The following is a 26,094-nucleotide window of genomic DNA, read 5'->3' on the forward strand; positions in this document are numbered from 1 at the left end:
TCGTCACAAATTGCACCTTTCCTCCAATATCCCTTCAGTAAAAGCTCCTGATCTGCCACCAATATCCTCAGATATCCAGCAGCGTAAACGTTGAGGCCTCAGAAGATGTGTTTGAGGTGCTTCATGCCGTACGTCTTGAAAAACACCAGGAGGATTAGAGTCCACAGGCCCAGGATGAAGCCATCAGGAGGATGCCAGTCTTTTTGCTTTGGTTTCTGTAGGGGGGGGGCGAGGTAAGGTGAGGTGGGTATGGGGGAGGAAAGTGGAGAGGAGGGGAGCAGGAGGGAGATTGCAGGTTAGTAATAGTGTGTATATTTCTCCTGTTGAGGCCACCGCTGATTGTTCTGTCATTCACACAGGCGGGCAGGCACAGAATCACATATACACTCACTTTATCTCCTCACACACTTTATGAACGCTATCTTCTGTCTCACACACGAACACAAAGGTTCACACAACAAGCGGGTGGTAAAGCTCATCAGTACACCTCCCCTGTCTTGTGTTTGTCCCATTCACTGCCACATCATCACTTTGTGTATGATTATACTTTTAAATCTCCCCCGTATTAAACATGCATCTCACAAGGAGCACATTTATATGCTAATGCGGCGGCAATATTCTGCGGAGAGATGAGATTTAACCTCTAAAAAATCTTCCTAACTCCTCCGCTGGCGACAAAGCTATAGATAGGCTGTGAGGACGCACTTAAGAGATTTCTGTTATCCCTCGCTACACAAGCTGCCATTATCCAGTCAAAAAATCACCAGTCAGAAACGGCATCCCCAAAAGCCAAACCCCCAAGACTTGGCAAAGAGGATGAACACACAGCACGCACTCCTCCAAGTCCGCCTGAGTCCCAAACTGTACACACAATGTAAGGACGACGTACAGCACAGTAAAGCTGCTACACAAATACTCAGGAGATCCGTGTCTCTACCACAGTACCCAGAGTGCACTTACTCCTTCTGAAGTACATCCATATCGGCTTCACACACACACACACACACACACACACACATTGCAGTAGGAGTTGGAGGCAGGCTGACAGCAGACTGACAGGCCCTGGAGGATTAGACGCTGGTGTGAAAGCCCAGTCCAGGGTCATTATAACCCACAAACTTAGTCTGACTACGGCCATAAGACAAGACGCATTCATCCGTCATGCAGCATGTGGATCTAATGAAACCTGTGAATGTGAAAAGCCTCAGAGTCAATATAATGCAGAATTATCAATTCACTATGCAGCTCTACATGTTTTTAGGCTTAGGATCTGATCATCCCAATGTATGCCACCTTCTCAGGTCCTAACAAAGGGCAGACAAAGTTAGTGACGAGGTGGTGGATACAGTGGAGCATCTAGCTTGACCCAGGAGTTGATACCAGAGCAGAGCTAAAATAGATCCTACCGATCGACATGTGTCAGTAGCACAGAGTATAAAAAGAAAATGTCACTAACAGCCCACTAACATATTCATCGAAATACGACTTAAAAACAAATAATATTTGTCAACTAGAAAATCAGAAGTCCTCTACGCAGCAGTATAATTCAGTCAGGTGCTCGTTCAGTGCAGGCAATCAAGAAGTTTGAAGTTGTTCCATAACTGTTTTGTTTTTTTCTGGTGTGCAGAAAACTTGTTCTTCATCTGTGAATGATAATGTGGCTCCTTCTCTGCTGGGGTCAGAAGCAGAGGCTGTATGATTAGAGGGCAGTTCGCTAATTGCAACTTTAATAGCCAAGGATGTCAGAATCTGTCTGCCAGTTGTAGAGTTTTTCTGCCCTATAATGGCCAAAAATGTATTAATGCAATGTACGATGCCGATGTACAATTCCCCCCCGGGGATCAATAAAGTATTTCTGATTCTGATTCATACACAAGTAGCCCTCATTTAGTTTTAGTAGCCAACAGCATTCCCAAATTAATTAATTTCCTCCTAAGATTAGTATTTCAAACTTCAGCACAGTTCAGTTATGTTATGTGAACATCAATAGAAAGCTGGAAGGAAATTTCAGGATTTAGAGGCAGTGTTTTGGTTCTATAAGCACTATAAAATAACAATACTAATAATAATAGGTTTAATAAGTGATTCTAATGAGTTAAATGCAGTGCAGAGAGAATAATATTTCATCTACTCCTGATGGCTGGATGTCATTTCAGTGTTGAAACCGTCTTAACTGCCTTGCAATTTATGCGTAAATTGATCTGTAAAACTCAAGTGGACATCTAATAATTTGCTGAATTTTTATAATTTTTATAAGAGGTTGAGAACAGCTGAATTGGCATATGAACAGTGGACTCCTGGCACATACTGTAGAGTGCATTAAATGTGTCTGAAATTACCACCCATTGAGCACCAAATGCCAGTAAAATGTCTCTCTGGCAGCTAAAATCTCAACAACAGTAGCTGAGACCGTGATATTTGAACGCAGTTATATTCATTTATATATATTGTTTCTCTCTCCCTGCTGACCACCGTACACTCTCTGTCCTTCAGCCAATCAAATCAAAGCATAGCAATGGCTCTGTCCCAAACAGGCTTCTCAGTGGCTGACAGATAATGCTGCTTTGTGTAGGAGGAGCATCACAAAGCTTGTGGACAGGAAGCGATGATGAACGTGACCCACTGCATAATACAGCAGTCTTAAAATAACAGGCTTGATGATATGTTTCTGGGAATAATGAACATTAATTCCTTTGGCTGGTGAACATTATTGTAATTTGTTATTAGTTTAACGGCTCTTGGTAAGTGAGGCGAAAAGTTAATTTCAGAAACTGTGTGAGGCTGTGTACTCATGCCTCTGTGTGCAGGGTTCGGTCTTCTCAAGGCTGTCTTTTCAATCCAAACTCCAGGTTACGTGACGACGCTGCCAACCTCTAATGTAGAAAGACTGAGGACAGCATGAAAATTGGATTACGTCTGAGTCCAAATTTATTTAACAGCTCAATCAAGTCAAATCAACAGAGCTCCACTGCCATCCAGAATGCTAAAGCAGAGACAGCGAGGCGTTTGCACAGCACACATTAGCCCAGAGCTCCAGGCTAGCCATAGTGTTGGACAGGAGTCAGGTCTGGAGGCTGATATTAGCTAGTATCTTCTGCTTATATTCATTTTTTATTGGCCAACAGTGTCTGGCAATGACCACATACGAAATGGAATCAGAAGAAGACTGAAGTTAAATTCAGGCTCATTGAGGAGCTGTGGCACATCAGTCACGTTGTGAAATGGGTCGATCGTCCGGTCACAGCCACCTTTCCTACATTCACTACATCTACCGTGTCTGACAGAAACCAAGCTGCAGGCTATGTGGTGGAAAGATATCAGTGCTTTGACAGACAATCGGTGAGCGGCAGAGACCACAAAGCTCAAACTATAAAGGAACGTTTTCAATAGTGCTTTTGTGAGAGAGTGAGAGAAACTACAGGAAACATCTCAGACGACAGGCAGATTTTGGTCTCCTTTGTCTGATATCAGAATACAAGACGTCAAAGTGGGCGTTTAGTCCGAAAATAGCTTTAAAGGCCCCAAAAACCTATTTTCACAATCAGCTTCTTACCATGAATGATGGGAGCCAACATGAACACACTATTTTCTGCCAAAGTCGCAAGAATTTCGGTCATTTCACACGAGAAATTTCAGTGCTCTTGTCACTGGTTTGAAATGGGCGAGTGTTGGAAAAGCGTCAAGTTGTGATGTCATGTACTTCCATGCACCAATCAGGATTGACCACGGCCGTGGGTCGGTTCGCTCATGTTGGCAGGCCACTGTCAATCAAATCTGATCAAACCATACCTCATGTCTCACCTAAAAGACTCGCATTTTAATGCCTTTGTTTGTCATCTGTGACGTGAAAACAGGAAATTTCCACACAGTCATAGAAATAAAAAGTGTACATCCTGGTCTTGGTTCAGTGTTAAAATCTTAGCGCACTACGGATCCTCTCTCCTGCAGCTGGCAGCCCTGTGAGCCACAGTGTCAGTGTGTCAGTCACACCGGATGGGAGTAGAGGTAGTTGTACCAGCGTCTGGTTGAAAAGTACTTCAGCTGACTTCACCAGCAGCGGCGCTGAGAGCCTCAGAGCAGCAAACAAAAAACGAGCCACGCTGCTCCTTGTCAGGCTGCCGTGCCCCTCACCACAGTTAGTTTTGTAGTTGGGTCATTTTGAGACAAGACTCGGTTTGTAAAGGTTTACAGGCATGCTGTTATGCTGTGTTGCTGTGTGTACAATGATGGAGCTAAAAAAAGTGCAGTGACTGATAAAATACGAGTCGACTTGGGGGGGGCAACTCTACTAAGAAAGTTTTTTCCTAACTTTAAATTTGACTGTTGGATACTTAAAGCCAGGGTGAGAGGAAACTAGACCTCTGCACCTCCTCATGGCTCTGTTTTCAGGCTTCAGAAAATCTAGCCCGTGACAGGAGATTCTGGCCAATCACAGTAATTCATATTAGATCAGTTTAAAAACTGAACTGAACCCATCTAACATATCTTTGTGTAACAATATCTGATATTAGCTTGGACAGACCTCCATCCTGAACGTGATAAAAAGCAGAGATGGTTGCAGGTTTGCTTTGAGGCTCTTCATTTTTTACTGACACAGCCGAATCCTCAGAGTTTCGAACGCTGGTCGATTTTGACCCGTCTGTTCTAGTTTAGCTGAAACAGAGGCATCTCTCCAAATCCCAACTAAATTATACAGCATGCTTGAGTTGTGATACGCCATGTTTCCGGTCAACCGGACACAGAGCTATGACAACAGTGATCTGTCCCATCGAGACGTTGTCATAATCAGATGAATACTGATCTGACAGTTCAGACTGCCATTGCACAGCCACTGATTTCAAACAGCACAAATGTGGTCCGAATCACATATTCAATGTTTTTTTTTTTCCTGCTTTCACTACACTCATCAGATCTGTGTTACATAACAAAGTGGGGACACTTTCAGCTACAGCCTTGGTGACAAAGTGGCCGGCAGGAAGACAAGAAGAGGAGCTGTAAACACCTGGAGGACGAGGCAGAGCCCGGCCGGAGATGTTCATCAGAGACGACTGGGAGCTTGTGGCCGTTGGGGGGCAGTTGACCTCCGTGACAATGGTAGGCAGAGGTGTGCGTGACTGTGACTCTGTGTGTGTGTGTGTGTGTGTGTGTGTGTGTGTGTGTGTGTGTGTGTGTGTGTGTGTGTGTGTGTGTGTGTGTGTGTGTGTGCATGTATATATGTGTGTGTGTAAGTGCAAGCCCCTTGGGTAAGGAAGAGCAAAGGGAGATTGATTGACTGTGACAGGAAGCAACGTCAGCACAGCCGGCAGAGAGAGGAGCATATGTCAAGAGGGAAGTGAGGGAGACAATGGAAGAGAAGTCGGCAACTTAAAGTCAGAGAAAAGGGGGTGATAACTACACATTTCCACCAAATTAAACTTTTAAAAACGTAATTTTTTTTATTAACTGATCATTCGTCTAGTATATAAAATGTAGCCTGACCGATTTTTATTTTTATAGTAAACAAAAAGTTTTGATAAGGATCCCTTAAATGTGGTTATTAAATGATTGTGACTAATATAGACTCCCTGGTCCCAGGTACACCTGTACAATCTAATGCAACCCAGTACAACAGCTCTGCCAGAAGTTCCACACTTACAACGTGTTTTTGTTCAAACTTTCTGTGGTGTTCATTCATACTACTATTCCGATTACAACTATATAAACTAGAGAAAAGAAGCTGGAACCAGCAAATGTGTCGAACTGTTTCTTAAAAATGACTTCTACAAATACTCTGTTATCAAAATAGTTAATTTTCTGTCTACCAACAAACTGCTTAAATGATTAACTGACACTGCCCTGAACGAATATTAATAATTTAATACCTACTATAAATATCAATATGAATAGCCTTGGATAGAAATCAAAGCCACGAAAAAGGACGCAGCTTCTTCAACAGACGTGCGAGAGGCAGAGAAGAAAAGAATATCAGGCACAGAAAGGAGAGAAGAGCGAAACAGCTGAGAGAGGAGCAGACAAGAAGCAAGTGTTTGCTGACCTTCACTGACAGAACCATTCACATCCTACTGCCAAGGACAGGGACTTAGACTCAAGCAGCCTGCCTCCACTACACACGCTTTGTGTTGCGTATTCAATTCACAAGTAAAATCAATTAACAGCTTCCCACCTGATTGATTGGAGCTAATTAATATGGCCACGCAGGATGCTAATGGTCGTTGAGGGAGGTCTGAAACGCCCTGCCAAACACTGGCACTCCAAGGTCAAAACTGCAGCAAATTTATGTGTGCGGAGCCAGATGACAGAACAACAGCTATTGTGCACTCCAGAAAACTCCACTGTATTGCCTCGACATTTAAGCCCTCTGCAAACGCTGCAACAGTCAAAGTAGCAGGCGCATTATTCTCTCATAAAGCATGTTTTGCTTTTCTAGACAATATCATTTGTAATTATCGAGCACCAGCAACACAGCAAAGCAAATTCTAATTGATATTTGATTAAATGGAAGAGCCTGTCGGAGTGGGTTTGGCCGGTGATCCACACAATCCCAACATCCACTACTGGAAAGTGTCAGTGTTGCAGGCTGAGTGAGGGAAGGGGGATTTGGCGAGTTATGAGAGGGAGGCAAAGCATTAATTTTCTGTGTTTCTATTTTCAATTCTCTGGAGCCATATGGTGTGGCGTCAAGCTGGCAAAAGAACAAATAACAATTTGACGCCAGCGACCGGGACTCACAGCAGCGAGGGAGGAAAAAAGTAGAATACACTACAGAGTGTGTGGGGAGGGGGGGGGGGGCTCCTTCTAGTTATTTCCAGAACTTAACATATTGTGATTAGGTGTTGGCAACGTGACGAAATGTGTGAGGTTGGGAAGGGAAGGTGGCAGGAGGAGGGGACTCACCCTGTCACTACCAGCGAGACAACTGCCAACGGTGACAGGGCATTAATAAACTCCTCACATGCCCACATCCAAGTAAGCATTCAGGGGAAGTTTGTATAGAGACACCATACAGCAGAGCCTTATATATCCACTGTCAGTCACTCTGATGACTTTTCTATTTACAAATTGTCGCCTGGTCTACTGGCAAACGGGAAAATGTTTTTCTTAGAAGATCAACGGAGAGAGAAGATTTGTTTTTGTTGGTGGCGCGACTGAAATCAGCCACAGACCACTTGGGAATATTTTAGACATCAAATCTTATGAGATTCAATCACATCTAGTTCTTCAGATGAAAACATCTGATCAGCGACAACAAAGGCCGCAGCCACAGTGGCATGAAAGACAAAGATATCTCAGAGAGCACTGCGCACAATATGACAGCTAATCAAAAAGACGAGAGCTGTCAATAGGCTTTATGGACATTGGTCATTCTGCTGCAGTGCAGATGGATTACGGCGAGAGAGATGACTCAGTCTGTCAGGACTCCCATCTTCAACCCAGCAGGAGTGCTAGCCGATAATCGAAATCTCTGGCAGGGGTCATCGGGTTGACGAGTGTGTTTGTGTGTTGTACGTGTGTGTGCATTTAAAAAGAGCAGGGGAAGGGGGTAGATAGAAAAACAAGAAAGAGAGAAAAAGATGTATAAAGATGAATAGACGGGGGGGAAAAAAGAGACAAAAGAGAGAGTGAGCCAAGATATGAAGCCAAGTAGCAGACGGCGGAGGCTTAATGGGGTGTGTTTGTGTTAGTGAGCGTGCGAGCTTTCAGTAGTGTGATTTGCTTCTGTGGACTGAAAATTACGGACAGTTTATGGGGCACTCTTATATGAGCAGCGGGCAGTCGTTCTGAAACCTGCCTGTGTTTGCCAGGCTTTTCAGTCAGTCCTCAGCAATCAATTTCCCAGAGTGCCGCTGGACGTGGAGACCCCTCCTATTTCCCATCACGATACTCAATAAGAGTCTGACAGGGCTCAGGCCTGTGGTCAGCTTCATTTCTCTGGACCAACTGACTGTAACTCCTTTGTTCACACCAAAGTCGATTTCAGTCAGCAATGTTTCCAGCAGCGGGACCCGAGGATCCTTCAGTGAAACTTCAGGGTTTTTCTTTTTTCTTTTTTTCTTCTTCACCACTTAAACGGTTCAGCTGGCTCTGACCTTTTGTATCAACACCAGTAGCTTAATATCCGTCTACATAGTGGAGACGTATAACATCAAATCAAACATCAGCAACTCCAATTCTACTACAGTCATTGAAATCTGAACCAGGAGCAGTTCATCTATCCTCAACAAATGACTGACTTTTGATGCCTCTGTGCCTCCATACTAATAAAAAACAGCAAATGTGTCATTTGTACTTCTTTTTAGGGAAGGGAAGTGGTGACCATTGCTCTGGAAACCCCACAAAACAGCTGCTTTGATCCTCTGCTTTGGCTCTAAAATCAGGTTTGACACTTGTCTTTAAGCATTTAAAGTGAGACAAATCATTGCTAAATTGTCACATTTCCTCAGTGAAAACATGTTGAATAGTGCCTCTGTTTTCATTTAAAGTCTTAAACCCTAGGAGGCATTCGCAAGATGACATGAGGTTTAGATAGCGTGCTTATGGCTAAGACCTACTGTATAAAAGATGTAACTCTTGAAAAACACCTTGAGTTGGGATGGAATCAGCTCTGTAGTCAAAATGGTCCTTTTTATTGGCTTAAAACGGTAATTTGCGTTTCTAGAATAACAAAATAATTCTAAATGAACATACTACTATTGACATATTATCGTCCTTATAATCGTGATATGGCGAATGTGTTAGCTTCAAGCTGACAGAGTAACATCATCATTTGGAGTTATGTTTTTATCAACTTGGTGAATGCAAGCAATATTCGCTCTCTTCTTATATCTCCGTTTTGCTCTCCAATAACTCCTGAGAATAATATCTGGCTCTTTAGCTGCTAAATGCTCCACTATGTCCACCTGCTATTCTCTGACTTTGTCTGTCTGCCGTTTGGTGCTGGGCAGGTTAAGGCGCAGTGGGTTTATCAGAACATTTATTGCCAAGAACAGCTGAAAACAACGCTGATGAGAGCCGTGAGAGTGGCTCAAAACATAAAGCTGCGAGCTGAAAAAACAAAACATTGAGCTGAAAGACACTAAAACACAAACCAGCTTTGGGGAACTGTAGAGGTGGGACATAATTCACTGTGGATTCATCACTACAAGTGACACTTTTTTTATATACAAGTAGAAATTTGATCCATTGTCAATATAAAAATATTGATTAGAGCTTTAACTAATCTGACACCAGGGCAGAGAATACAAGAGATCAGATGTTGGTTGATTTCATTTAGAATATACAAACTATTTTCTGGTTGATGCTTCTATTTTGGTACCCTGTATACACAGGCAGGGGCTGGACACAATAACAGAAACGCCTGTACAAGAACATGCCATCCATTAAAAAAACTCTGCAATAAAAACAACCTTTATGCAGACTTTTCTTTGTTGAAGCTGTCAAAGTGAAATCCAACACAGCTACAGCTCAAACAATTTGTTGAGTTGAAATAACACCTCTCTGACACAGTCTCAACAAACCTGATTAACTGGCTGTCACGTTAATTTGTCCACTCACAGGATTTTTAAGTATAGGTTTCTCAGAGGCAGCTGAAGCCCAAATGTAAGCAACACCAATGTCTGCTCTCGCCTGTGGCAAAGATTAATGTGATGTATTTACTTTTCTGAGGCACAAGTTGAAGTACAGAAATAGTATTTTTAATAGGCTCATAATGGAAAAATCTTACCAGAACGACACAGGACCCAACACAGTCTATTCTGAATGCAGAGCACATGTTCTAAAGGTGCAATGAGGAGGAATAGGTGTTCATTTGTGAAGGTCGGCCCGACTGAAAGCCACAATCCATTTGGGAATGAGGTGAATGCACAATTTCTCGCCACAATCCTGCCTATCCATTCTGCTGGATTTCACGGTGGCCCCTCCACACTGAGACCAGGAGGCACTTGCATTTCACACTTAGAGCTGTCACCATGGAAACGACACAAAGAATCTGTTGGTGGATGTTGCACATAACTTTCTGTGCTGTGTCCAAATTAAGGACGAGCGTGGACACACTTCGAATAACAAACAGACAGGAGCATGAATAAATGGCTGCCTACGCAAAAGACATAAAAAGATGACAAACATGAAAACTTTGACAAACGGATGTTAGAAATGTGTGAATTACATTACCATGGGCCTGTTTTTTTTTAGTAGCCCCAACTGACCCTGGTGTTCGTATGGGTTTCTCACCTGATGGATGATCTCAGACACTGGCAGCTGGTCCACATACGAGTACTTCTCTTTTTGCAGCTCTCCATTCACAGCACTGAAAGACACACAAAACAGCATCCTTTTGGCATTTACCCGAAGTAAGTAAACTGCACTTTGGAAACATTACGTTTTTGTTACGCGAGTCGCCATTAGTCAGTGATGAAGAAAATCTGCCAGGAAGAGGAACAGACTCCAGTGTTTCTGTTGGCAGTGTGTGTGTGTGTGTGTGTGTGTGTGTGTGCAGCCGAGGTGTATGATTGACAGATCATTTCAGAGCAGAGTCAATGATATGCAGTGCAAATTCATGCAAATTAACCCATTTTTTCCTCTTGATAAATGAAAAAGAAATCATCCTGTGGACTCAAAAGAGTCAAAATCATCTTAACAATAATGGATGTGGATCAGAAAGGATCCCCTGTGTATCACTACAAAACTCTAAAGGACAACACAAATGGAAAAAAGCATAGAAAACACAATTTTATAGGGATTCTGCACCTAAAATCTATCTTTTGAGCAACCCACTCTCCACCTTTTTACTGTAACAATTTTAGAGGTTTTAGTAGAGCTCCAAACTCCCAGCACCCCTTAACTACCCACTGTGCACTCTGCACTTTGGTTCGTTTTGCTAAAACCCAAGTGAACATCAATGCAACAATCAATGAACATTAGAGGAAGCTTCAGAGTCAACTTTAATACTAGCATTTGTTGGTGTAGCATTTGTTGAACAGGTGAACAACCACATGCAGCTAATGTTTGTTCATAATGCTGCACAGCAGATATCAGCTCTCCACAGCACCTCATCCACTAAGATTTTACAAACACCCAACAGCAGTGATGGTGCGTCATCTAGGTAGCTCTTGGCCAGTTAAAAGAAATACAAAAGAAACATTCCACTTCAGCTTTAAATGTGGCACCACATCACCTGAATCCACAGAAAACTGTGAAAAAAAGGCTTCCCAAGAGGGTCAGTAAAAAAAGACAAAAAGAGGCCTGCAGTGGCAGCTACTCTGGATTGCAACGTGTTTCAAACTTGTGCAATCTTCCTCAGATAATCCAAATAGGCAGTCTGTACTACCAACACTGGGTGGTTATGATAAACATGTAAACATGGTTATGATGTAGCCTTCTCTCTTAAACTCAGCTTCACGCATTTCACTGTAACACCGTCTGACTCACTATGGACTGAAAAAAAAATGGATGCAGCCAAACTACTCTTTTCTTTTTTTTTTTTATTGCACACACTCTTAACTTGCATCATAGCATCATAGCAACTTAGCCATCGACAGTTTAGTGAGAGATTCTGGTGTGTTATGCTAGTAGCTTCTAATGTAGCTTCTAGTCGCTAGCCTCAAGCAGAGATGAGGAGCGAGCTACAGAAGTCTGGTAAGCTCACTTCTTTCTAACTCCACACCACCAGATGTTTTTCAGTTTCAAACTTGTGGTCTTCCGCCCCAACCGACGCTGACTCAAGTGACATCACTTGAGTCAATTCATCAGACTTCACGCAGCTTCCTGTGGAGCCACAAAAGGCTTTATACAACTTGGTTCACATGTGCAGTAGTACTCCCCGAGACCCGTAAACAAACTTTGATGTGTAAAAGCAGATCAAAATCAAATGTCAGTTGGGTGAGAGGTGGTACGCTTGACATTTGTGACAGATTTTTCTAAAACACATCAAAAAAGGAAAAAACAGAAACCTTTGGGTTGCGGAGGAAACCATGCATTTGTATTTAAGAGTTGTAGTCTACCACTACAACGTAGTAACTTAAGAGGCATATCTTAGTGAGAGAACGTTAAAGACTTAACTGATTACTTGTGTTTTCTAAGCAACTAACAGACTTTCGGAGTATGTGTGGAGAGAAAAGGCTATCGACACCTGGTTGGAAAACTTTGCATGTGTATCCTTGTATCCAAGGCCGGTATACAAAGATGAATAATCTGATGTAAGGATGAAACTCTGCTCAGTTCTCAAAGTGAAAGATGGACTCTTCTGGGCCTTTCATTGCTTTAGGAAAGCTGATCCTAAAACATAGGTGAATTGTGGGAAATAAAGCCAGTTACATTTAAACTATTGCTCTGAGCTACAGCGACTTAACATATATTAATGAAGTAAGTTGAGGTTCAGGGTCTTGTTCAAGGACACTGAAAAAGGTCACTGCATGGCAGTTGATGGATAGACATTAGTTAATGTGAGCCGATGTATTAAACCTGTGACCTTTCAGATCCAGAACTGGTTATCCAGTCATAGGGCTCTCCTGCTTCCATTGTTGCCCAAAAACGATTAAAAAAAGCACTAATGAGACACACCGGGTCACATGTTCCATCACTGCATGAACAAAGGCACTGTGGTTTATTTTGAGTCAATCCCACAAACACTATCCTTAATACTCACTAGAGCACCATATCAGAGTCTCAGAATAGTATCCCAAACAAACACACAATGTACTCCTGTTTTATTTTGCTCAACACTACAGTGCCCAGCTGGTTTCGGCTTTATTAGGGAGCCTTTTTAAAAATGAAACTTTATATTTGTGACCTGGTTTTTTAAAGATTTACATCTTCAGTACGAAGGGGTGTGCGGAAGAAAGAAACAGAGAGTCTGGAAAGTCTGGTATTCAGACGCAGAGAACACCATTGTTGATTTTGGTCTTTGTGTGGGATTTGTTGACCGTAACAAAAGTACAAAATATTGTCTGCTGTGTCCTGTAAAAGTTGGGTTTGCAAATGACAAGTACAATGCAGAAAAATGTCCTCAACAGGCTGCTACTGGCTGATTTACTCTGCTTGACCACAGCATTACTTTCCAGTGTCTGCTTTATTCAGTGTTGGAAATCTTCACCAATAAGTGGTGAATTAAAACTTTTCTATCAAAAATTTTCTGTTTGTTTTGTCACCTTGTACAATCATAACAGAGGAAACTTACAAGAAGACATAGTTAACATAGTTATGTTGTAACAGAGCTTCAATAGAAATACATGTGACTAAAAACAGAAAAGCAAAGAAACAAAACTGGCAGGTTTGAAATGCTTGTATGCTTCCATTGTTTGTCTCCAACATCACAGTCTGATGCAGAGTCAGGAAGAACAGTCTCTGCTAAAAGGTCACTGTTGAGTGGAGGTTCAACTGAGTGGCTGTCTTTGGCTAATCAAAGAAAGTTCAGGTCAGACAGCTGCTGACAAAGTGGGCCATATCCCCCTGTGAGCCACCATGGCTCTCCTCCAACCACTTGCTGCGTGAGGCAACCTGTTCTCCTTGTTCTCTTTGTCTCTTTCTTCTCTCTGAGCTACTTTTGCTTTTGCTCCCATGCCCTTCCTGCTTTATTTTCCCGTCTTTATCCCTTCTCTATTCAACTCCATTTCTCTGCCCCTTCTCTCTTCCCGCCACGTCTGTGCGGTAGGGCAGAAGTTGCTCTGACAGACAGGAGAAGAGACCGAAAGAAAGAAGACAGGCCGGGCTGGTAGGCAGGGAGACGATCTCCTGCTGAGCCCGCTGAGCATGTCACTAAGAGCACCGACGTCTCACCACTGTACATCCCCCCCTCCCACCCTCCCCTTTTCACTTAGCACAAGAGATGAGCTCTAATTCAATTCAAACCACTTTCCACTTTATTTTCCATGAGGAGATTTTTGGAGAGGATTTTTCAATCCACTCAGCTGATTCTAATGGATGTGACTGCCCCTCCCAACCTCCCGCTCTGGTATCACTGCTGTCTCCAGCTGCCATCTTTAGGTCAAACAAATTTCCTTTTAACATCTGCTCTACTAATGACCCAAGTACTTTTTGTAGACTCTATCCAGCACTGCAGGTCACAAATTAGATTAAATTTACTTTGCAACTCAATGGGATATGAACTTAGCTTTAATTTGATACTTGTTATTATCCAGGGAGCCTTGTAACCCACAGGAAGGCATGATTTGGTCAACAAGCTCCTATGGCTGGAAGTGAGTAACTACACAATGTCATTACACTGTTAAGCCTATGTATAATGAAGAGGATTGAGGGGGTCCATTAAAACGTCCTCTCCATCAAGTGCAATTCACTTAATGGAAGAGCCTGTTCTGAGGGAAAACGGCCGTTCAGAAATGGGCGAGACAAGAGAAGAGAACAAGAGAGGGAAGAGAGCAAGAGGGGAAAGCAAGAAAGAGAACGAGTAGGAGACGGGATTGAACACACATGTACCCATCTTCTCTAAAATACCCTCCTCCACTTGTCTGAGTGGTCGAATGAGCTGACAAAAGTGGATTAAAGCAGCACTATATTTAATAACAAGTTGTTTCAGAGGACATCTGTGATCTTTTCTCTGTGGGAACACACGCAGCTCACTACAACCCATTTTCAGCTCTTATGAAACGCTATTATTTAACTTTACCGGTGGCGGCCAGACAGGGGTCTCATAAAGATCCAGTGTCTCTCGTTTCTTTTTTTTCCAGATGATCCAGATGTGTTGGCGAAAGGATTTAACCAAGAAAAGCCTAATTCATATGATTACTGTAAGCAGGGCTGCAACTAACGATTCTTTTCATTACTGATAATCCGCCGATTATTTTCCCAATTAACTGATTGAAAGATTAAGTGTAAAACGCCCAATAATTAATAAGGGCCTAAGGTGACAAATTGAAATTGCTTGTTTCATCTAACTAACAGTCTGAAACCCAAAGATGTTCAGTTTACTATCATATATGACAAAGAAAAGCTGCAAATCCTCACAGCGAATGTCTGACAGGATAAATCAATCGTCAAAATAGTTGTAATAATTAATTATCTAATTATTTCACCGCTGCTCGTAATCCCATCCAGAACGCATGTGTGATGTTTCATCCCACATAATTACAGCCCCAATTACTAACTGTATTTCAGACACACTTGCTGGATTTTTCCCATAATTTAAAAGTCCAGAGAGACACTTGTATTTCTGCGTTTTTGTGCATTAAGCTGCATTTTCTGCTGCAGAATTTCATCAGCTCAGCACACCGTTTCAGTGTTGAAAACATTACGAGAGCAAGACCCTGTAAGATTATAAATTGGGCAATTTTAAATGTAAATTTACTGGTGATTCTGCCATGGCTATTCTGCCTTTGTATAGCCTAACTGTTATCATGTCTAGTGAGCTGCATAAATAATAACATTAATTACATTATTTGACAAGCATGATAAGCATCATGGTTTTCCTGCAGAATATCCTTGTATACCAAACCTAAAATACTGTCCAGATATATGAGAAGCACAGAAAATATTTTATTACCCACCTCCCCATGCAATATTAATCTCGTCCAGCACTTAGTGCTACCGACACACTGTAATGCGATATACAAAATGACGGAAAGTGTCGTTAGCCTCCCTAATATCTTTGAACTTTCACAATAGCGTTTTCTATCATTCTTAAAAGTAGCAAGACGCTACTAGTTCTTTGCTGCATCAGTAAACTCCATTAAACATCAAATGAATCAGGGGATTGCTAGTTTCTTACATCAGAATTGGAGATAGAACGTCTCTCTCTAGGACTGAATTAGGGCAATAGCCAGCTCGATAGCACCGGTGGTGCGCTTCTGTGTTCCATCGGGGGTGAGCAGAAGAATGTGTTGGCCCTTATCAATAATAAAGTAAAAGGGGAAGTTGTGCGCAATGACTAACTAGCCTTAGGCCAAAACAGCCGATGACTAAAATCAGTATGGCAATTGCCTCTAATTACTAATTAGCAGCCAACCGCATTAGATTCTTTGACTATAATACCTCCCAGTGGTTCAATTAAATCCCAGCTTAATGAAATTAATAGAAGCGGGAAGCGTAATCATGAATAAAGTTTTAATTTCCATCACAACAGTTTGTAGAGCACCGCAATCTATTCTTTACCCGCAGCATAATGAGTCAATATATGGAGGACTGTTTGCATTTTGGTGCTTCAGCTGTGTGTTTCATCAAACCCCTGGTGTTTGTCCTTATTATAGGATTAGTGTGTCTGGGAACTGGCGAATATGAGAAAGCTAAGAAAATGTCACCAGGTACAGAGGATAATGAGCAGAATATGTTGAAGAGTTTGACGGCTCTCTACAGCCACCTAGTGGCCAAATGTATTCATCACAGCATCCGTCAACCTGATGCAATGAAATAATGTACTGTATTTGATTTGGATGCATTTTGTGCAGATCACCACAGGGTAGCGCCACAGATAATCCATCAGAAACACTGCTGCTCACTCAATACCACTTACAAAGAGTTACTGAATTATAGCCTGAGGCCAGACAAGGAAAACACCCAATTATGATCTTCACTTTGCTGTGAAATAGAGCATTTAGTGCTGGTAGTGATCATAAATAGCAGTAAATACTATCTAAATGAGGTATATTATTACCTCAAACGATCATGTCATTGGTCGGCCTTTTTACAATCAGGTCTTAAATCACCTACAGGGTAGTCATAACGTCATCCACTGCGGGGTTTACTCTCCCAGAAACAGGCCACTCAACACACCATTAGTAGAGAAATCAATATCACTAATGTGAGATGTTCTAAATAGAAATCGAAGTCTAGTTAGTTGGGAAACAAACATAAAAAACAATTTGGCCTGCAGCATTTCAATTAAAACAAAGAGAAGCTGACCTCAATTAAGGTTTTTACCTCCAGGCTCTAATCCACCTCAGAAATCACATCATGTATCAAGTAACACATTTCCCCCAAGATTACTTGCATTGTAATGATATTTGCAGTAGATTATAATATAATTACATGTTTTTCAGTTCTTCCCTGTGTATTTGGGCTTTAAAAAAATATTATTAGGTAGTATGAAGGTAAAGTAAAAAGATATTCAAAAAGGTAGAAACTGATTTGTCAAGCCTTGTTGAGAGATTGTTTCAGATGGCCTTTAGTAGCCTACCTTAAGTCAGGTTTTAGGACCCTGGAGAAGACACCTACTGGTGTCTCATGTAGAAACCTATGCACACTTAAGCATCCTGACTACTATTTGAGATTCGCAACTTTACTTAAACAATACATCCAGATAATCCAAGACTGCAACATACACTATTTGACCGATTTGGCTTTTTTTCTTCAAAAAGCTGCTTTCCACATTATGAATGCGGTCACCTGAGAAAAAGACAAACAAATAAACTCAGCTTACGTCTGCTCCACCGGCTTGATGGTGTCCGTCAAGTTGATGGTTTCCATGGTGATCTCGACTTTGCGGACGCTACCAAAGAAATCTGTGATGAGGACGCTTCCTGGGTCCCTCAGAAAAAGGTCAGTACGGTGGCCCGGAGTGGACACACACTGACTCTTGGGACATACTTTGAACTGGGGAAACAGATAAAACACAAGCAGTGTATTAGAAATATGCAACTTACACAGGCAAAACAGCATACACACAGACAAAGTTTGGGCGTCTTAGAACAAAACCAAAGCAAAGTAAATGTAAATATCTACTCATGCTGCTGTCAAGAGCTTCAGCGAAAAGCATTAATTACATGGTGTCGGTCACTTTTGCCAGCAGAGAGGGGAATTCAATACTCAAGACAGTGTTTATGAGTTTGTATCTCCTACTTTTCATACCACAGACAGCAAGCTGCAGCTAGTAGCCAGCAGCATCAAATGCGGCTAGAGCTGCAGTAGGAGGTGTTAAAATATGTGACAGTGTGTGGAGAAGATTAGAGGCATGAAGCCTGACATTTGTGCATGTCATCGTCAATTACAAAATCTTTCCTTGCCTCGTGTGTTACCACTTGTGGGTTAATCCTCTTAAGTGTGTGTGATTCGTCAGTGTGTTGTCCGACTGGGCTCTCCATTTGAAAAGAAAAGAAAATCATTAAACCGAGGTGAACGTTATCTCTGTCAGCCAAACAGGACCTGAAAGACAGTGGACTGGTGGGGGATTTTGTTGGGAAGGTGGAGGCGATTTCTGTTTCATTAAAGGGCAAGCATTCGGAGATTGGATTATAAAAAGAAAACTGTGGGAAATCCATAGTATTGATCCTTGATTCCACAAAATAGCACAAGAACAAAGAGTGCATCTTCAGAAAAAGGAAATTGGAAAGAATAATAAGCTTTAGTCAGAGTGCATTGATTGAGCTCGGACTGAGTGCCATAGTAAGGATTTTAGGTGTTTTGATTGTAACTCCTGGCGAGGAAGAAGAGGCGGTGAGGATGAGGAGTGGTCCCTGGGGCTAGTGGATCTCTACAGGAGTGTAAAAGATGAAAAGGGAGGTGCTGCTGAGACTGAGCCATGGCCCGGAGCAGCATGTAGTCACCGTCAGTGCGGACATGTGTCAAAGGCCAACAACCTTAACACAGTATCAGACATTCTGCTTCAAGTGCAGAGTCCTGTGAGCCCTGTGTGACTTTCATCTGGTTCCTTTAGGACCAGAACCTTTATAACACTAGAGAGAGGAGGAGGGCAGCGCAGGACAGATTGTCGCACCATTAAAAAAAGGTACCAAGCTTTCACCGTCACCACTCTGCCACAGGAAAAAAATGTATCCTGTGGACACATCTGTTGTTTTGTTGGTCTACAACTTACAATTACTTAATAACAATGAATCTAACAAATATTTTTTGGGTAAATCAATTAATCCTTATTGAGAAAATCATCACAATTTCTCAGAAATCTGTCTGACCAAAATCCAATGATAATCATGTCAGTGTAAAGTACCTAAAATAATCAAATCCTCACATTTGAGAAGCTGAATCGACCAAAAACATTTGGCATTCTTGCTTATATCGATGAGTATTTCGACTAAGCGTTTAGTCAATTAACTGTTTATGCACCATTGTATTCTCACTCCGTTGAAGTGAATAAAGGCGAAATTTGTAACTTTAAGTAAATACTCAGAAAAAAATAAAGATAAAGAAACATACAATTAAACAAAACAATGTGTTCATGTAAAACAGATATCTACTGCTTAAGTGTGCACATTCACACCTACATGACATATAAAGCAGAGTGCACAAACACTAACATCTTTAGGTGTGCATTGTACGCTAGTGCTGTTGAGTTAAAGGAATGCACGCAGACACACACACACACACACACACACACACACACACACACACACTTACCAGATCATTCATGTTGGCTTTGCTTGCAGGGTGGATGTCCTCCAGGAACTCCAGCAGGTAGAAGGTGTAACGGTCCATCAAATGGACACCGATGGCCAAATCTGGCTGATGCTAGAAAAGGACAGGAGGAAAAAAAAAAAAAAAAAAGAATATTCAACATCCAGCAGCACTTTATCAGCACAGGTGTTTTGGTGGCATTTTTTAGTTTTGGTTCAGAACTCTTCCTTCCCTGTTTTTAGACACTGGACACATGGAAAATAATTTTCTTCGGACTATCAAAACAAGGCAACAGTCATGTGTCATCACAGTCTGATCAGTGACTGATAGACAAATGGATAAATGGGGAGCATCCTAGCGCTGCTGATCAAACAGAAATATTCTCAACATTGTAACTGCACTCATGAGTGAGTTTTTAGACTCATGATTTGCAGACATGGGTTGAAGAACACTGCTTCTTTTGTATTCAGAGATGGTGTCAGGAGGAAATTAATAGCACCAACACTCAATTTCTGGGTAATGACGCTAAAAGAAAATTATTTTGACAACTTGTCTTCAAACTATGCCAGTTTTGCCCCAAGTGACATGGGTGTCATTCTGTAATGTGGAGAGGAAGCAGATGCCAAAAGCACATCAGGTTTCGGTTTTAATGTGTCTTGTGGAACCTGTGGACAAGTATGTGGTGAGGTGAAATTAAAAATTGTTTATGAAAAGAAATGTTTGACAAGCTATAACAGTGATGTACAGAGATCAAAACCCAAAATATTAAAGGTGATTAAACCTAGGTCATGATTTTTTTAATAATTAAAATTTTAGAGTGATGGAGGACATTAGAACCTACAGTTCAATTGACCATTCAATAAGCTCCACCCCCCTCAGCAACTGTTGCTATGCCTGTCGAGCATTCCGTTCCCACCCGGCAACAGTGACAGGTTTACCACTCAAAATGGCTGACTACATTGTTATGGTATTTGAGTATGTAACATCAAGTTGATCCACTATGTATTGCCCTCAAAAATTCCACAATAAAACGGAAAAGGCACTTTCGGCTAACAATCCCACAATGCAATGTATTTTATAGATATAGAACAACACCTGTCTGTGATGACTACAGGCAAGTGTCCAGTGTCAATTGAGTAAACTATTCCGTGTCCAATATGTAGGGAGTAGTGAATGAGTGAACAAGGGAGTGATTTTAGAAGAAGATTGACAAGCGATTCTCATTTCTGATGATTTACCAGCTGAAAGGAAAACTGTTGCTGCCATTTCTTATCAGCTGTAGCTAGCTAGCTAGCTATCCAGCTAATTAAGCTAATGTTAGTTCCATGAGTTGGTTGAAAACGCTTACTCTGACTTTTTGAAGTTTCCAGCTGAGTTGATTTTTTTAAAACAAGAACCATGTCCACTTGATGGCTACATAGGTGATATTGTGCTAAAAGATTGAGGCTAAAGCTACATGTCTCGGGCAAAGTTAGCATCCTCGCCAGAAATGATCCATGTAGAAGCAGCATTGTCTTATATTGCAGTGTAGAGCTAGTTAGTCCTGGTGTTATTAGACAATGTAATTAAAAAACACTAAATGTTGACCAGGGTTGTTTAAGTGTAAACGAGCAGATTAAGAAAACACTTGGATTGGCTATATTCCAGTTTGCAGAAATTTCACACTTCATGTTTGGAGAAGGATAATTTGAATTATGGGGTGAGTGTGTATGAACATAGCTTCGTCTTCAGTTGCAATGTGATAACACACCACACTGCTTATTAGAAAACCTGACCTGATTGATGATTTTTAATTCATTTCTTCCACATGAGGGCAGGTAACTCACCGACAGGGAGTCCTCTCCAACTTGACTGCTGGCCAAAGCCATGAGGTTTGGAGAGTAGAACCTCTCATACATGGAGGCGCCCTGACAGGTGTCAATGATGAAGAGCAGCTCATTATACCTGGACACACACACACACACACACACACACACACACACACACACACACACACACACACACACACACACACACACACACACACACACACACACACACACACACACACACACACACACACACACACACACAAAAGAGGATCATGTACATTCTCATACAAAACTGATGAGAAGACACAGCTGGTATATCTCTCGTCCATTTGTTCCAATAAAACTCGGTACCACACAAACCTTCTAACCATTTTTCATACTGCAGTTGCCATGGTGACCAAGAAAAACCAACAGCTTCATTCAGTCCCTCTAAACACACCCACGCACACAGTTTCTCCCTCCCTTCCTCAGTTCCTCCTTCCTTTCCCTCCTTCCTCCCTTTCTTCCTCTAATAAAGAGACATTTCACTTAAACGTCTTCCCCCTGTTGAGACAAACATGATAAGACTTTTATATCCAGTTGACTGAAGTGAGGTGATTCGGGGACAATGAAGGGAGGTGGCCAAGTCTCTATGGTGACTGTAATTTGGCAGTTCAAGCCTGCAATTATCACATCAGCATCAAAGCTGGCGTCACTAAGCTTTTATCTAGCAGCCCGAGGTAACTGACTGTAACACAGACACTCTCTATTGATAGGTTCGGAGGACAATAGACACACTGGTAGCAGAAAGCCGCTTTTACTCATTACTTTTACTTAGTGTCTCACGATTGACAAATTAAAACACTGCAGCACCTTAAAAAGCAACAGATTCCATCCTTCATAAGATGATGTGTAAATATATGTAGAACAGTAATTCCCTTGCTGTTACAGTGGTATATGATGTGTTACATTCCTGTAATAGGTCAGGCATCTATGGAAAGCAGTCAAATTCAAGACAGTTTCAACGCTGACAGAATTCTGTTAAAAACTGTGTTTATATAAAGCTGTTATAATCAATATTTTCATATTAACAATGGATCAAATGACTATGTTTAATTTGAAAGGGCTTCCTAATAGTGATGAACCCACAGAGAATAATAATGTCAATAGTTTAAGAATAACATACCATCCCAAAAAGCTTTGTTTCACTGACCTCTAATGGTTGAAAGTTTATTGTTTGCTGCACCTCTAAACGGTGATATTGAGGCGTGCTTGTAAACATATCTAAGAGGGTGTGGTCAGTACACGGTGAAATCATCTACATCACTCTACATCTAAATTCTACTTCACTGCAGCAAGAAGATCATTTCAACCGCTGGAGGTAATCAGAAACAATATTTTGAGCTGGTGTTAAGTTACTTCTTACAAACTCCAGTGTTGTAAATGAGAGAACCGACAATCACTAGGTAGTGGATGAACAAAGGGCTATTAGAAGTGTGTGCCACCAACACAGCGTATATATTAATTCCCTAAGGCACTGCATCACATGAACAAAGAAAACAACACATAGAGCTCATCTCTTCCAAAGAAGCTCCTCCAGAAGATGTTCATGTCCATTGTTTGCTTCATGCTTCATGCCATTAAATATTTGTTGACGTGCTGCACAGATAATTGGCCCTCACCAAGTGAAGTGGACTTGCAGTAGAATAAACATTGTATTTGATGCTACTTGCATCTTATTTTTATGTCAATTTCCAGTTTATTTACCTTCTTTTCTGCCACATCTGCTCAAAAGCGTCGGCCAGTTCCACATTACTGATCTCCTCAGAGTCCTGGAACTTCAGAAAGCCATTCCCACCATGGCCTGTTAAACAAATACATGTTATCAATAATTCATTCATCTCTAATTCATCATGCAAAAATGTGATATAGAATGCAAAATAACAAGATACATGAGAAGCGCTGGCAGCAGTGCGCACTACAGCAGAGAGAACAGTGGCAGAAAAGGTTTGCTAAAGACTCTTTCAACTATACATCTTTAAAAATACATGACAAGAGTGTAAAAACACACACGACTCGCAATATGAATATGTGGTAGATAACGGTCAGTGTTGCAGGTAATCAATTTACAGCTTCCTCATTGTGGTAGCCTGTAAAAAATGTGCAGATTCTCAAAAACATTTCGCATTTCGATTGTGGTTCCATACAAAAACATTATAATACTGTCAATTTCTTTCATTTTACTGTCTGGGCCAACTTAATGGTTTTGTGGAGATTTTTCTCATTTCCATACAAGACCTGAAGTCCTGTTACTTTTTCGCAATGAGAAAAACTCTTACTATGTAAGTGGAGTATTCGAGGGTGTATTTGATCTAATTACCTGTCAGGTATATGAGGATGTTGCTCCGGTCATCAGAGAGGAGGCGTTTTGAGCGAGGAGTGCTGGGCGGCAGCCTTCCAGTCAAAACACGCAGGAAGTTCTCCACCGTGACCTGAAACATGGACAGGACACAAAATGGCAATGATTTTCATAACCTAACATGGATTGGAAGTAATAAATCATCTTCTAATCGAATGCACAGACAGTGAGCAATTTAACCAGTCAAAACTTTTACCAATCAAAATACTAACGCATTTCACAAGCTAAACTTTGCATCAGTAGGGTCAGTATAAGGTTACCGGCAAATATTGTTGTCCTGCTATACTTATCTTTTAATTGAACTGTGAAAATAAATTACTAATTGTATTTTTTTCTCCCCCCACCCCCTTCAATTTTATCAGTTTTTCTTGCACACAATTACCGTTTGACAGCAAACATGGATTGGCAGCGCGGTATTTATTCATATTTAAAAAGACCAGCACAAAGCAAAGTAAATAATCAAAAACAAACTGTGATAAAGAGCGGATACACCAGTGGGGCTCTGGCTTGCCATAACAAACAAAACACTTGGGTGCACCTCTATTTGAGAATGCATATGATATCAAGTCATTTCCTGCACAACACACAGAGCAAACACTGGACAGTGTCGACCATAGACCCCTCCAATTCCCTACCGCACCTGTATAATATCAGTCAACATAAGTGATATAACATCGTTCTCAGTTTTTATAAAGCAGGTGAAACACTAGATGGGAGGTCTCCACCAGTGCTGTACAGTTGGCAAGATATGCACGTTTTAACTAAAAGTATCTGAGTCTTATACAACCCTTTACCAGACCTTTCCATTAAATGGACACATACATAAAGACTAAATTTAAAAATGTTTTTTATCCTTGTGGAGCAGTCTGCATTTTTCAGCCTTCAACATATTTTTTGGAAATCCTGAGGCTGGTGGAAAATGCACTGAAAAGCAAGAGGCAATTCAAACAGCTTGTAAAAAGCCGAACTGACTTGCTATGAAAGACGTTTTTACAGTTTTACAGTGTGTGTGTGTGTGTGTGTGTGTGTGTGTGTGTGACTGCCTGACTGCAATGCGAACCCACCTCATATCCTCGGTAGTCCACCTCCACATCGTCACCATACACATTCAGCTCCATGTTTTTGTGGCTGAAGACTGTGGCAGGTTTGGGGTTCCTGTGGTTACAAGCCATGTCATCAGCCAGCATGAGAACTATGTGGCTGGAAAAAGAGAAAATAACAGAGGCCATTCAAAATTATTACATTACAAAATAAGTGAAAGGACTAATGCTGCACTCATGTTGTCAAATGTTCTGTGCTATTCTCGTTAAATACCATTAGCGTGACTATTAGTGACATTACATTCATTTTGCAGATGTTTTTGTCCAAAGCAACTTAATTTTTTTTCTTCCCCACACACACACACACACACACACACACACAGGAATTCGTTTAATAACTAACTCAGGGTTCAATGTCTTTCTCAAGGAAACTTTGACATTTAATTAAAAATTCGCTGGTTAATGAGGGAAGCATAAACTTACTTTGCTAAGATAATAACCCTACTCGATAAAGTGTCACCTTATTATAACATAAAACAGGTAATGTGCAGAATAATATGATTCTTGCCACAGTGGTGCAGACACTAATGAATAATGTTAACAATGAGTGGCATGTGCATGTTTAACAATCAAAAGCAGTAAGGTTTGTCCAGTATGTGCTTTACAAGCAAAAACAATTCTTACATTTTTTTTTTAGAAGTACCTGATTGCTGCTTATTTTAGCTGTTTTCTAGCCAAGGTGAAAATGCCTTTGAAGCAGCATTTAGTATATTATGGTACAACAATACACCATTAACTCACACAGGAGATATTTTTTGAGCTTTTAGCTTTTAAGTTCTTGCTGCTCTCTACAGCTTCAACCTGTATAAGGCAGAGTAGCCAAAAATGTTTGGGCAAATAAACGGGTCAATGCCTGTCTGTACATCTAGATTAATATCACCATTAAAAATAAAGATGTCACAATAAGTTAGACATAATAAGGACAGAAATGTTATCAGTTACCTGTCAGGAATGCCCAGCCTCTTGACACTTCTGTAGACGGACAGAGTATTGGCCACATGACGGTAGTTGAACCAGAATCTGGATGTACACACCTGTGTATCAAACACATGAGGAATAAAAAGGCCGGATTATCAGGCACAAACATGTTTCTGCTGCTCCCATCATTGATGCAGAAAATCAATTAGCATGTACTCTTGCAAAGATGAAACATCAATGGATACTCACTAGAACAGCCCAGTTGTTAGTATGACCACTGCTGAAAAACTGCCCTGCGGTATCCTGAGAAACAAGAGGAGGAAAACTAATAAATGTATGGGTTTTTTTTAATCTGGTTTCAGCTCGTACAAGCAGCCAGGCTCATCACCACAACAGCTAGCATGACAGCACAGGAGGCTAACATGGAAACAACATTTCACGTTACATTTAACATAAAACAAAAGAATTGGCTGCATATTCATAGCTGTATGTAAAGTAAATATACACCCACCTCGATGTCAATGCTGTTCGATAACACGTATGTGCTAAATAAGCTGAATATAGTGAGTATTTTCAT

General features: G+C 41.2%; 1 protein-coding gene across 1 annotated transcript; it reads right to left on the reverse strand.

Annotated features, from left to right (window-relative positions):
• On the reverse strand, positions 1–26,094 carry pigk (phosphatidylinositol glycan anchor biosynthesis, class K). Its single transcript, XM_070919581.1, has 11 exons — positions 26,029–26,094; positions 25,767–25,820; positions 25,542–25,633; positions 24,564–24,699; positions 23,461–23,572; positions 22,848–22,944; positions 21,117–21,234; positions 19,294–19,404; positions 17,363–17,535; positions 10,228–10,303; positions 1–215 (listed from the first exon to the last, which is right to left on the reverse strand). Exons 1-11 carry the CDS (start codon positions 26,092–26,094, stop codon positions 99–101), a joined length of 1,152 nt encoding a protein of 383 aa, XP_070775682.1. The 3' UTR covers positions 1–98.

This window comes from Enoplosus armatus, chromosome 14 (genome assembly GCF_043641665.1).
Source record: "Enoplosus armatus isolate fEnoArm2 chromosome 14, fEnoArm2.hap1, whole genome shotgun sequence".
NCBI lineage: Eukaryota > Metazoa > Chordata > Actinopteri > Centrarchiformes > Enoplosidae > Enoplosus > Enoplosus armatus.